This window comes from Trichoderma aggressivum, assembly GCF_033847375.1.
Source record: "Trichoderma aggressivum f. europaeum strain CBS 100526 chromosome Unknown scaffold_008, whole genome shotgun sequence".
In the NCBI taxonomy this organism is placed as follows: Eukaryota; Fungi; Ascomycota; class Sordariomycetes; order Hypocreales; family Hypocreaceae; genus Trichoderma; species Trichoderma aggressivum.
The window spans coordinates 295,824-306,549 of NW_026946374.1; the positions used below are offsets into that span (position 1 = coordinate 295,824).

The window sequence follows — 10,726 nt, forward strand, 5'->3', positions numbered from 1 at the left end:
GCTTTCTTTGACACAATCCATGGCACAAGATTGAGCGCCCTCCACGATATTCCCCCCTAGTATAAAATCCATACATTGGTGCCCTCAGACGCCATCATGCCAACGTGTTTGCTGGCAAGAGTTGCAGCAGAGCATACTCCGCAGTTCTTTTTCAACTCAAAAACACTTCCTTTTGTGTCATCCATGTGTGAAGCCGATGATGTGAACACCCGGCATTGTAAATTGTGTATGCTCTCCCTTCCTAATGTTCTCATGCAATTTGAATATTTGCTATGCTCAACACTCCCGAGAGATGAAGTGTACTGTGCATCTCTGCCCAGAGCGTGTATTGTCGCCAAGTAGTGGGAGAGCAAAATATCAGTGGCTATCAAAGCAATACGTTGCCTGTGCCCCAGTTCCCCTCAAAGATTCTGTTAGTGGTCAATACATGCCATGTAATTCGGCCTGGGGAAACTGCTGTCCGCGAGGGCGCAAAGTAGATTATATCAAGACTGCAACGCTCTACATCCAACAGAATTATCGCCGTTGGCCCGCAAACGTAGCCCTAAGTGCCATAATCTGGTGCCTATCTGCCTCTGGGAGCATGTCAATCTGAGCCTGGGGGAGCTCCATGACTGCTCGCATCAGAGCATCAGGGTCCTGTGCCATACCCGCGGGAGCTGCTGCAGGTGCCGCTGCCGGAGGAGCATAAGCCGAGTTATTCGCCGCAGGAGGCGCATAAGGCATCGCATTAACGGGGGGCGTGTGATTTGCGACGGGAGCACCGGGGAATCCTGCCGACGGGTAGTTGGCTGTTGGGAGTTGGGTCGGAGGCGGCGCGTTCGGGTCAACAACGGATTGAATGGATTCGGGAGAGACGAGTCCCATCAGGAGGAGCGATTGGAAGACAGCATAAGCCAGCTGAGGGGCCTGTTGAAGTAGTTCCGTTGCCCGCTGAGGTTCTGTTGTAGCCAGCGTCTTCATCTGGCTCAAGATGTCCAACAGTTGTGGCGGCGGTAGGGTATTGAGAGTTCTTGAAATGGCATCGGTGCAGGTCAATCCTGGAGGAATCTCCTTTCCGGCTGGGAGTGGAGGAAGTGGTGTTGATTGGGTGTAGTTTGAAGCAGCACCTCCGTTGGAGGCTCCGGTGTTCTGTCCAGGCGTCTGCTAGGGTCAGCGAAGGCCATCTTCTACAGAGAGCGTCGCAACATACTTGGCCATCCTCATCGCCGCTCTTCTGCTCGTTGGAAAAATCGACTCGGAGTTTCCGACCCATGATTTCATATTCGTTGAGGTTGCGGACAGCTGAGGAAGCCGAGTCTGCACGGGAATCTGGTTAGCCAACATGCTGCGGAGAGAGCCTGGCGAGATCATGCCGTACCAGTATCGGGATAGTCTGCGAAGCCGAATCCCTTTGGCCGTCCGGTTTCCGAATCGTAGACGAGGCGGAATCGCTCTACCTTGCCGGCACTACTGAAGATGTCTGTGATCTGCTCCTCGGAGAGGCCTGGGATCGAATCTTGCTGTCAGTCACATGCTTCGTCCGGATGGGCGCATCAGCCAAGCCCATTGACCCTTCTGCAACTGACCATATGGAATGTTTCCCACAAACACGACCCTGGAAGGAGGCCTACTCGACATTTTGGGGGGCTTGAAAATTTGGGGAAGGCTTGGACGATGGTTCGCTGTAGCGTCTTGAAGATGATTGTGCAGCTCCGAATAGCAGATGCGCTTTGCTTTCTTCTTCTTTCCTTTCGATAATGCGTATTTCACCGCCCGGCAGCTATCAATTGCCGAATACGGATGCGCTACAGGGTCGAACGAGGTGCGAATGGGTATCTGTGGCTGGCGGACGAGATGTAATTGATGAGATTGTAAAAGCTGGGAGAGCTTCGCGTTTTGCTCTGCTCTGCAAGAAAGCCTAAGCCGTTTGATACGGGCCATTCGCTGCACCCGAATAGGCAACGGACCAGCAGCCGAGGATTCGCCGGCCGCCCCCCCCACCGGCCGCTACAGCCCGCGTTAGTTCCAGGGCCTTGCGGCGAGTCTAGGCGCCTGAGCCCGGGGTTTAACTATGTGGTGCTAGGATTGAACAATCAGTAGTCAGCTTCAGGTGTTGCGACAGGTGGCCTCAAGACATTTGACAACCTCCAGCTCTTGTCAGCCGCTCTCTTGCGCCATCCTCGCCCATGGTTCTGGTTGCTGGCCATCGATGCAATTGACGAGCGAGATTGACCTGTGCTGTTTTGCCTTGTGTTTCTGCGGGCTCTGCTAAAGAGACTGCGCTTTGACAAGAATAGTGAACAGCGCTGCTGCATCTCGTTGGCCAACTTGACACATGGCTCCCAAGTCGCGATTCACAAGGCTCGATGCCTTTACCAAGACGGTGGACGAGGCGCGGATCCGGACGACAAGCGGAGGAATCGTCACAATTGTGTCGCTGCTGGTCGTCGTGTTTCTCTCGTGGGGAGAATGGAGCGACTATCGGCGCATCGTGGTGCACCCGGAGCTGGTCGTGGATAAAGGCAGAGGTATGTCATGTCATTGTCATTGTCATTGTCGCCTCCGACCTGTGCCCTGCGTATGGTTTGGCTAATGCAATCGTCAAGGCGAGCGAATGGACATCCATCTCAACATGACCTTCCCCAACATGCCGTGCGAATTGCTGACGCTGGACGTCATGGACGTCTCTGGCGAGCAGCAGCACGGCGTCGCCCACGGAATCACAAAGTTTCGCCTGAAGCCCTCTGCTGAAGGCGGCGCCGAGATTGAGAGCAACACGCTTGCTCAGCTGCATGAAAAGGCCGAGCACTTGGATCCTAACTACTGTGGTGGCTGCTACGGAGCGAATGCTCCCGCCACTGCCCAGAGGCCTGGCTGCTGCAACACCTGTGACGAAGTCCGAGAAGCCTATGCGCAGGCCTCATGGGCCTTTGGACGGGGTGAGGGCGTGGAGCAGTGCGAGAGAGAGCACTACGCCGAGCGACTGGACCAGCAGAGGGAAGAGGGCTGCCGCATCGAGGGTTTGTTGCAGGTCAACAAGGTTGTTGGAAACTTCCACCTTGCTCCCGGCCGAAGCTTTAGCAATGGCAACATGCACGTTCACGATTTGAAAAACTACTGGGACCTCCCCGAGGGCAAGTCGCACGACTTCACCCACATCATCCACTCTCTCCGATTTGGACCCCAGCTTCCGCCTGCTGTCGTTGAGAGAATGACCGGAAAGAACACTTGGTCCAACCACCACCTCAATCCTCTGGATGCAACCCGCCAGAGTACAAACGACCCCAACTTTAACTACATGTACTTTGTCAAGATTGTTCCTACGTCGTATCTTCCCCTGGGCTGGGAGAAGCGGACTCCTGGCTACGGTGACGGCAGCCTCGAAACACACCAGTATTCCGTCACTAGCCACAAGCGAAGTCTTATGGGCGGCGACGATGCGCAAGAAGGCCACCCCGAAAGACTGCACGCAAGAAATGGCATTCCCGGTGTCTTCTTCTCATACGTAAGTGTTTACCGCGCATCATTTGCATAGACAATTGGTGAGAGATGGCAGGCTAACTGTGTATCCAGGATATTTCTCCCATGAAGGTCATCAACCGTGAGGAGCGGGCCAAGACATTCCTTGGCTTCCTGTCTGGACTCTGCGCGATTGTCGGTGGTACCTTGACTGTTGCCGCTGCCGTTGACCGTGGATTGTTCGAGGGTGCTTCCCGGCTGAAGAAGCTCCGAGCCAAGGATATGTAAAAAAGTAAGTAGGAGTATGGTCAAGTGAAAAACGTCCTTCTGTAGAATGCTTTGCATGGACTCTTGAGGCGTATGGACCAGGGCGTTTTGGCTGGCATATATGCATGTATTTTTTTCCTCTCCTTTTTTGAAAAGAGTTCATTGTCAGTATATAGATGAGGACGGCAGTGATGAGCACTTTCAATTGTGTTTACGGCTCCACCATCGACTTTGTGGAATGTTTTTGACGATTTGATATTCCTAGTACATGGTGCTTTGTATAGATTGCTACAGCTTTGAGCACGAATGAGAGACTATTTTTTTCAGTCAATGATGCGAAACGCGGATCTGGTTTATACGAACCTGAGATGAATACAAACGACGTCGGCCTAAGCCTTCAGTGTATCGTATCAGCTGCGACGCAGAGCATTATCGATAAACGGCAGGGAAGCCGACCGTACTCCGTAAATCCAGGCACTGCTGCGATCAGCCGGTCTTGGATTATGGAATAATTGATATAAATAGATCCAGGGCGGGCTGTTCCGCCAATCTAGCAGAAGACGACATGAGGAATAAAATAGCGCCAGCAAAGCTCTCGGTAACCCGGCTGTGGCCTCATGACCATCAACGTTGACCGCACAGCTTACTTGCTGCAGCTGCAGTACTCTCGTAAATGCTCATTGATTGAATGCCGAGTATCTGAACCTGACGAAGCCTGCGGATGGATGATTTTACGAGCTGGAGCTGTTATTAGCAGCGCTCCATAGCGCTAGGCAAGGCATTGGCATCGCCTCTGTTCCCTGCGGCGTCTCAGAATCAAATCCTATGCGGCGCCCTGTGTTTTGGCATTTGCATCACCGCTGTTTCACTCGTTGCCGTGGCGGAGTCTGAGCCAACCTGCTCATCTGTCTCCGTCTCTACTGTGCGTACATGCTCATGTGCCACCTGTTTTGTTTCTTTCGTTCTTCTTCCTTTGTTCATTTTTAGGGCCCGCAGTTTGGTTGGTTGATTGGGCGACCAAAATTGGCATTCACATGATGCATTGTCGGGGCTTTCGCTGGAATTTGAAAGGAGACGAAGAGATGGAACCCCCTTGCGTCAGGTAGCAGAATTGACCTCATCGTGCATGCACTGCCGACATCCCCCATCACTGTGCGACCGAAGCCTCGACTCACGTAAACGATATTAATATACATTAATAGTTTCTATCGGTGCTAAAGCAGCAAGCGTGCATGTGCAGCGAAAAAGCGAAAAGCAAGGGCCAATTGCTGCGTACGAGTACGGAGTAGAGTAGAGTAATACACGTAACTCGCACATGGGTGGAGGGAAAAACGAAGCTGCATGACATACTCCGTACATCGTTGTCACTTTATCGGGTGGCCACTAGTGGCAGGCTGTCCAATTTCAATTATAGCAACATGGGCCAACCTTGGGCGTCTGATGCAATCTGCTCAATAGCAGACTTTTTGTTTTCGCTTTGCATCCCTTGCTGGTATATGGACTGACTCGGTTGCTAGGCGTAATTATGGACATGTACGAGTATAGATTGGAAAACAAATAGTGTGGAACATGGGGCCTGTTGAATTGTGTATTTATAGCTCAATTACACGCGAGATGCTCATGCGGCGAGCATATCCTTTTGCCACGAAGACGCCGCAGCTGAGTTGTTGCGTAATCCTGCAGTCTATCAGCTGTTGGTGCTAGTAATAGCTTTTGATACTATTGATGTAAAAATGAATCATTGGGTATACTATGGATCAGATGGATGTAAAGATAGATACAGTGCTCCGCAATAATGCTCGTAAAAACAAAAAAGTCAAAAAGTGAAAAATAACAAGAAGGTGTATATACGGCAAATCCATTAGCAAATCACCATCTTGTTGGTACGCAGGAAATAAGGATTGGCCGCTTTAGCCTCTCTAGCCACTGTTTGAAAATAATGAAGGGCTCCGTCCAAGGTACCGGATACATCGACCCTTACTGTGGCCAGTCCCCAGAAAAAAAAAAAGGCCCGTCGCTCTTCTCAATTTGTTGAGCCCAATGCACCCCAGACGATGGCGGTCGCCAGTGCGCCCAATGATATGCCAAGGGTCCCTGAACTCGCTCCGAGTGGCTCTATGAACCACAAAGTACCTGTACACGGTGTTTCGTGGGCTCTGTAGCAGTACCTGCGGTCGTGAAGGGATCCGGGGGTGTTTTTGCGTATAGATACATGACCGTGGGCGGGAGGGTAGCATGGGCACGGGCGCATGCATGTGCGCTGCTGCAGCTCGAATGAATTGAGATTTGAAGAGATTCCATCAATTGGTTTCAACCAGACGTTGCTGGTGCTGCATGAGTTTGTACTTTGGCTGATGGCATTTCGGTTGTACGAGCAGCATTGTTGCGCAAACTGGTGCTAATATCAAGGTGTTTCTAAGGTATGTATGTACCTCTAACAGGCTGTAATATCTTGCTCGGCAGCACCCAAAGGGCATTGATGGCGAGTGAGTGCTCATCCGAGCGAAATCACACTGATCCGTCTGTAGCGAGACGAGACGAGACAAGACAAGACATGGGGTCTGTCTGATGACTTGCAGGCCATGTGAGGACTTGATGCACTGAAGGGGCCGCGACGTGCTGGGGAGATTGCCCGAGATTACCTTGGTGCTACTAAACCTACCTTGCCTTTAAGCCACACGAGCCAGGGTGGTTCCGCAGTGGCATCCATGTCTTGGAGATTCTCGGACGCACCTCAGTTGTTTTTTTGTCTTGTTCCTTCGTACTCTTCTATTCTTCAATGCCGTATTTCGTATTGATGACGGGCTACTACTATGGTGGATCTCTTCAGGATCGTAATACATGGGCACTATCGTCTACTTACTATACCTGATTACCATCTGTATCAGCATGGCTTGTTCTGGTACTCCTCATCCGTACTCCTTGCACCTCGACCGGAAAATAAATCAATACTACATGTGATATACCGTGCAGAAACAGGCATTTTCCGCCGGGGCTTGCATGCACACTCGCTCGTGCTCGACCTCATGGATCAAATGTTATGAGATGAGATTAGCCTTTTGTACCTTGAAGTCTAAAGGACAAGCCACCACCTTGGGTTAGGTCCAGCCCTCCGCTTCCCGCCGTGCCCAGTACCTGGCCTGCCCACGCCGCCTGCCCACGCGCGCAAGTACAGAGTACCCGGGCCGCCAGCCGCAGCTACGGGGCGCCACTGGCCTCCTAACCTCCTTTTGCTGGCGGTGCCTCGTATCCATCCAACCATCTTTGGTATTCCTCCTCCTTTCTCCGTCCCATCAGATCAGACAGGCAAAAGCAGAAGCGCTGAACTTGCCGCCAACGGGTTTCTGTGCAGGCCTCATTGCCGTGCTTCTCATTCTGCTTCTTGCTTTCTTGCTTTCTTGCCCTCTGATTCTGATTCTGCTTCCACCTTTTGTGTGCGTTTGAGCCATTCGTTTGTCGCGAGGCTCATTGCCGCTCCTCTTCACTTCACTTCACTTCACTTCACTCGACTTCACTTCTCTCCACCTCCTCTCCTCTCCTCTTTCTCTTCTTCGTTCTCTTGTTCTTTCTTCTTCTTCTTCTTCTTCTTCTTCTTCTCTTCTTCCCCGCGACTCTTGCGACCCCTCTCGTGTGACGGCAGACAGACGCACGTTGTCCAGTGCAACGCCCAGGTACCACTACTCCGTGGCTCCGTATTTTCTGTGCTCCGTATCTCTACTTTTGCACCTCACTTTTGCCGCTCGACCTCCAACGCCTTGCTGCCCACTTGCGGCGGCTTTTGATATCGCGCATCTGCTTCTCGCCCCGTCTTCGATTCGCCCTTTTCAACTCACCCCAGTCCGTCCTTGGCGCCTTTTCTTCGTGTTGCTCTCTTTTGTCCCTGTTCCTTACTCTATCTCGGGATCCATCGTGCCACCCGTTGCCCGACGCCCACGCCTCCACCTTGGATACCCTTCGCTCCTCTGGTCATCCGAACATCATCGCCGCACTGCCACGACAACCTGCACCCTCATCTGCACCTAGACCTGCAACCGCAGCTGCGCCAGCGCATTCATTACGCAGCGATCACTACCGCAATAGCAACGACGACGACGACGACTTCGATTTCTCGACTCTCTCGCGCCCAACCGGCCAGCTAATCGTCCGGGTTGCTCCCTCGCTGGCCTTGCTATTTTGGCATCCTGCGCGTCCCACCCGGCCTTTGATGATACCGTTTTGGAGCCTGCTTGTACTATTTATTTACCCCGTTTAGCACCCAGCGCTTGCGCCTTTGCTGCTATCATTCATCACCACCCGGCTGGATTTGGGCTTCAGACAACATGAAAGACTCCTCCCTCACCAATCGCCCGTCCTTGTTGGACTTGCGATCCCACTCCGCCAACTCTGCTGCGTCTTCTTCCCGGCCTCTTCGATCACCACGGCTTCATGTTGCTGGAGAAGCACCTCCCGAACTTTCTCCCTTGGATGCCTTTGCCCTGCAAAGCCGACTGCTAGCTCGACAACTCCAAGAAACAACCAACAAGGATGGAAATCGCGTCAGCCGACTACCACCTCTCACGGCGGAGAGCCCTCTCATCATCCAAGGTCGATCAGAGTACTTTCGATCCATGTCCCAGGACTCGGGATCCGAACGTGATGAATCTCCCGCCCCTCCATTGACTCCTGGCTTTGGCGGTTTGGGGCTACGCACCGAGATGGAGGACGCCTTCTCAGACGAGGTCCAACGCCCGAGGTCCATGCACCCACGGATGAGTCGAATCCCGCCCACCCCCGATGAAGGTGTGCCTCCTCTGCCGGAAGACATGCCAGACGTACCAGACATACCGGAGTATGCTCGGGGTCGGCAGCTGGGACATCAAAACGACAATACCAACTTCTTCGGGGCCCGCCAGGACCGTTCTCCATCACCACTTCAGAGCGATACCCTCTCTCAACTAGACCGCCAATCAACAAAATCCCCCACTCCCTCTCATCCTCAACTAAACTCCTTTCCTTCCCTGCCAAACTCGGCCCCTCGAAGAACCAAACAGAGCTCTTATGACGAGGTTGGATTGGCGCCACCTAGAAGCCTCCTCCCTGGACGATCGCCGAGCGCCTTGTCCTCCCCTGTGCCCCCAGATGAGGAAACGTTTGGCAACATGTCTAGCTCCGTTCAGTCTCTTCCTTCTAGAAAACTCTCTTCTGGCAGCGCGGCCCTGCCACCTCACATGGCATCCTCAGTCCTTCCCCCCTTCCAACGATCCCCATCCGTTGCCTCTGAATCCTCCGCTCTTCCTCGACCCGCCTTCAACTTTTCTCGGCCCATGAGTAGGGCTGGAACGCCAAACCTGGACCATCCCATTCGACAGGCTTCATCAGACAGTCAGCCGTCTTTTATACTGGCCGATGAGTCGGCTCATACCCCCATAAGCATGCATAGCGAAGCTTTCGCAGAACAGCCATCAGACGACAAGACCGGCGGGTCATATGTGTATTCCAAATTTGTTCTGCCTCGAGGAAAGTCAATCCAGCGTTCAGAATCGTCGGACCTCCCACCTCAAGCGGGTGCACCACCCTCGCCCCCTACTCGACCTTCTAGCTCATCAGCTCGCGCTATCCCAGACGATGCCGCCAGTATTTCTAGCGCCATGTCGAGGCAGCGAAGTGATGTGGGCAAAGTCAGCATGGAGAGCTCTCAGTTTGCACCTTATGGACGCGCCTCACCGAACCCAAGTAGACCTTCGACTGAATCCAGGCGGCATGCTGAAGACAGCTCCAGAGGTAGATCACGAACACTGCATGCTGGAGAGGCTCCCCGGGGCAGAACACCAGCCTCAGTCGGTACAAGCGACTCGGCTCAGACAATACGCCCTACCATGTCTGTCCGATCTACTACGAGCGCAACTACACCTACTGCTGCCGAGATGACAGCCGAAGAACATCTTGCCAAGGGAATAGAATGTCACGAGAACGGCTCGCTGAACGAGTCGACCTATCACCTCCGTCACGCCGCCCGACTAAACCACCCAACAGCTATGCTTCTGTATGCTCTTGCCTGTCGTCATGGCTGGGGTATGAAGCCCAATCAGAAAGAAGGAGTGCAGTGGTTACGAAAGGCAGCCGATATGGCAAGCGGTGAAGTTGCAGAGGACGAAGGGATGGCCAAGGAAGGGAAGCGCATCAATATTGCTGAAAACAAGACCCACAAGGCCCAGTTTGCTCTGAGCATTTATGAACTGGGTGTAAGCCATATGAATGGATGGGGCATCGAACAGGACAAAGCTCTTGCGCTGCGTTGCTTTGAAATCGCCGGCAGTAGGTTTGAACCTGAAGAATCTTGTATGATTAGGTCTTGCTAACAGGTTTTTTTTAAAACAGCATGGGGCGATGTTGATGCTCTAGCGGAGGCTGGTTTCTGCTACGCGCAGGGAATTGGCTGCAAGAAGAACCTGAAAAAGAGTGCCAAGTTCTACCGCATGGCTGAAGCCAAAGGCATGAGCATGGTGGGCAACAGTTGGTATGTTTATTTACTTTTCTATGCCTCTTCTATAGACGTTGGCTAATTTTGGAAACCATGTAGGATTCACAAGGCAAAATACATGGATGACGAGGATGCTCCTCCTAAACCCTCGGCAGAGGACAAGAAGTCTCGAGCCCGCAGCAAATCCCGCTCCCGCGCAATGTTTGGCAAGAAGTGAGGGGGCAACTATAATGATGATGAAATCTCTCTTCGTCTTTACCCATCTATACTGGAGTTTTTGGGGTTCGGCTGTTCTCGCATCGAATAAATCGGGGTTGTGTCGCATGGAATACTGGGAATCTCTTCTTATCGGCCTTTTGTTACCCTTTTCTCTTCTCTCTCCTCCCTTCTTCAACTTTTTTCTTTTCCCCTTCCATTCTCGGCATATCAGTAGAGGCGGGCTCTTTTGCTACGTTTACATTCATGTGCTTTGAAAAGCATATTCGGGCTTTACGACGAGCCTGTTGGGGGGGGGGGGGGGGGGGGGGGGGGGGGGGGGGGGGGGGGGGGGGGGGGGGG

At 52.8% G+C, this 10,726-nt stretch overlaps 3 protein-coding genes across 3 annotated transcripts; 2 read left to right on the forward strand and 1 right to left on the reverse strand.

The window, feature by feature from the left end:
- Window positions 1–516: 516 nt before the first annotated feature.
- Window positions 517–1,620, reverse strand: Triagg1_2947 (uncharacterized protein; the record flags this gene model as incomplete). The annotated part of the gene is made up of 4 exons (XM_062897184.1): window positions 517–1,143; window positions 1,193–1,299; window positions 1,361–1,486; window positions 1,569–1,620. 4 exons carry the CDS (start codon window positions 1,618–1,620, stop codon window positions 517–519), a joined length of 912 nt encoding a protein of 303 aa, XP_062758014.1.
- A 697-nt stretch (window positions 1,621–2,317) lies between these two features.
- Triagg1_2948 (uncharacterized protein) lies at window positions 2,318–3,729 on the forward strand (the record flags this gene model as incomplete). Its single annotated transcript, XM_062897185.1, has 3 exons — window positions 2,318–2,510; window positions 2,589–3,487; window positions 3,556–3,729. 3 exons carry the CDS (start codon window positions 2,318–2,320, stop codon window positions 3,727–3,729), a joined length of 1,266 nt encoding a protein of 421 aa, XP_062758015.1.
- Window positions 3,730–8,027: 4,298 nt separating this feature from the next.
- On the forward strand, window positions 8,028–10,385 carry Triagg1_2949 (uncharacterized protein; the record flags this gene model as incomplete). Its single annotated transcript, XM_062897187.1, has 3 exons — window positions 8,028–10,002; window positions 10,066–10,204; window positions 10,268–10,385. The coding sequence occupies 3 exons, from the start codon at window positions 8,028–8,030 to the stop codon at window positions 10,383–10,385; spliced, it is 2,232 nt and encodes a 743-aa protein (XP_062758016.1).
- Window positions 10,386–10,726: the final 341 nt, after the last annotated feature.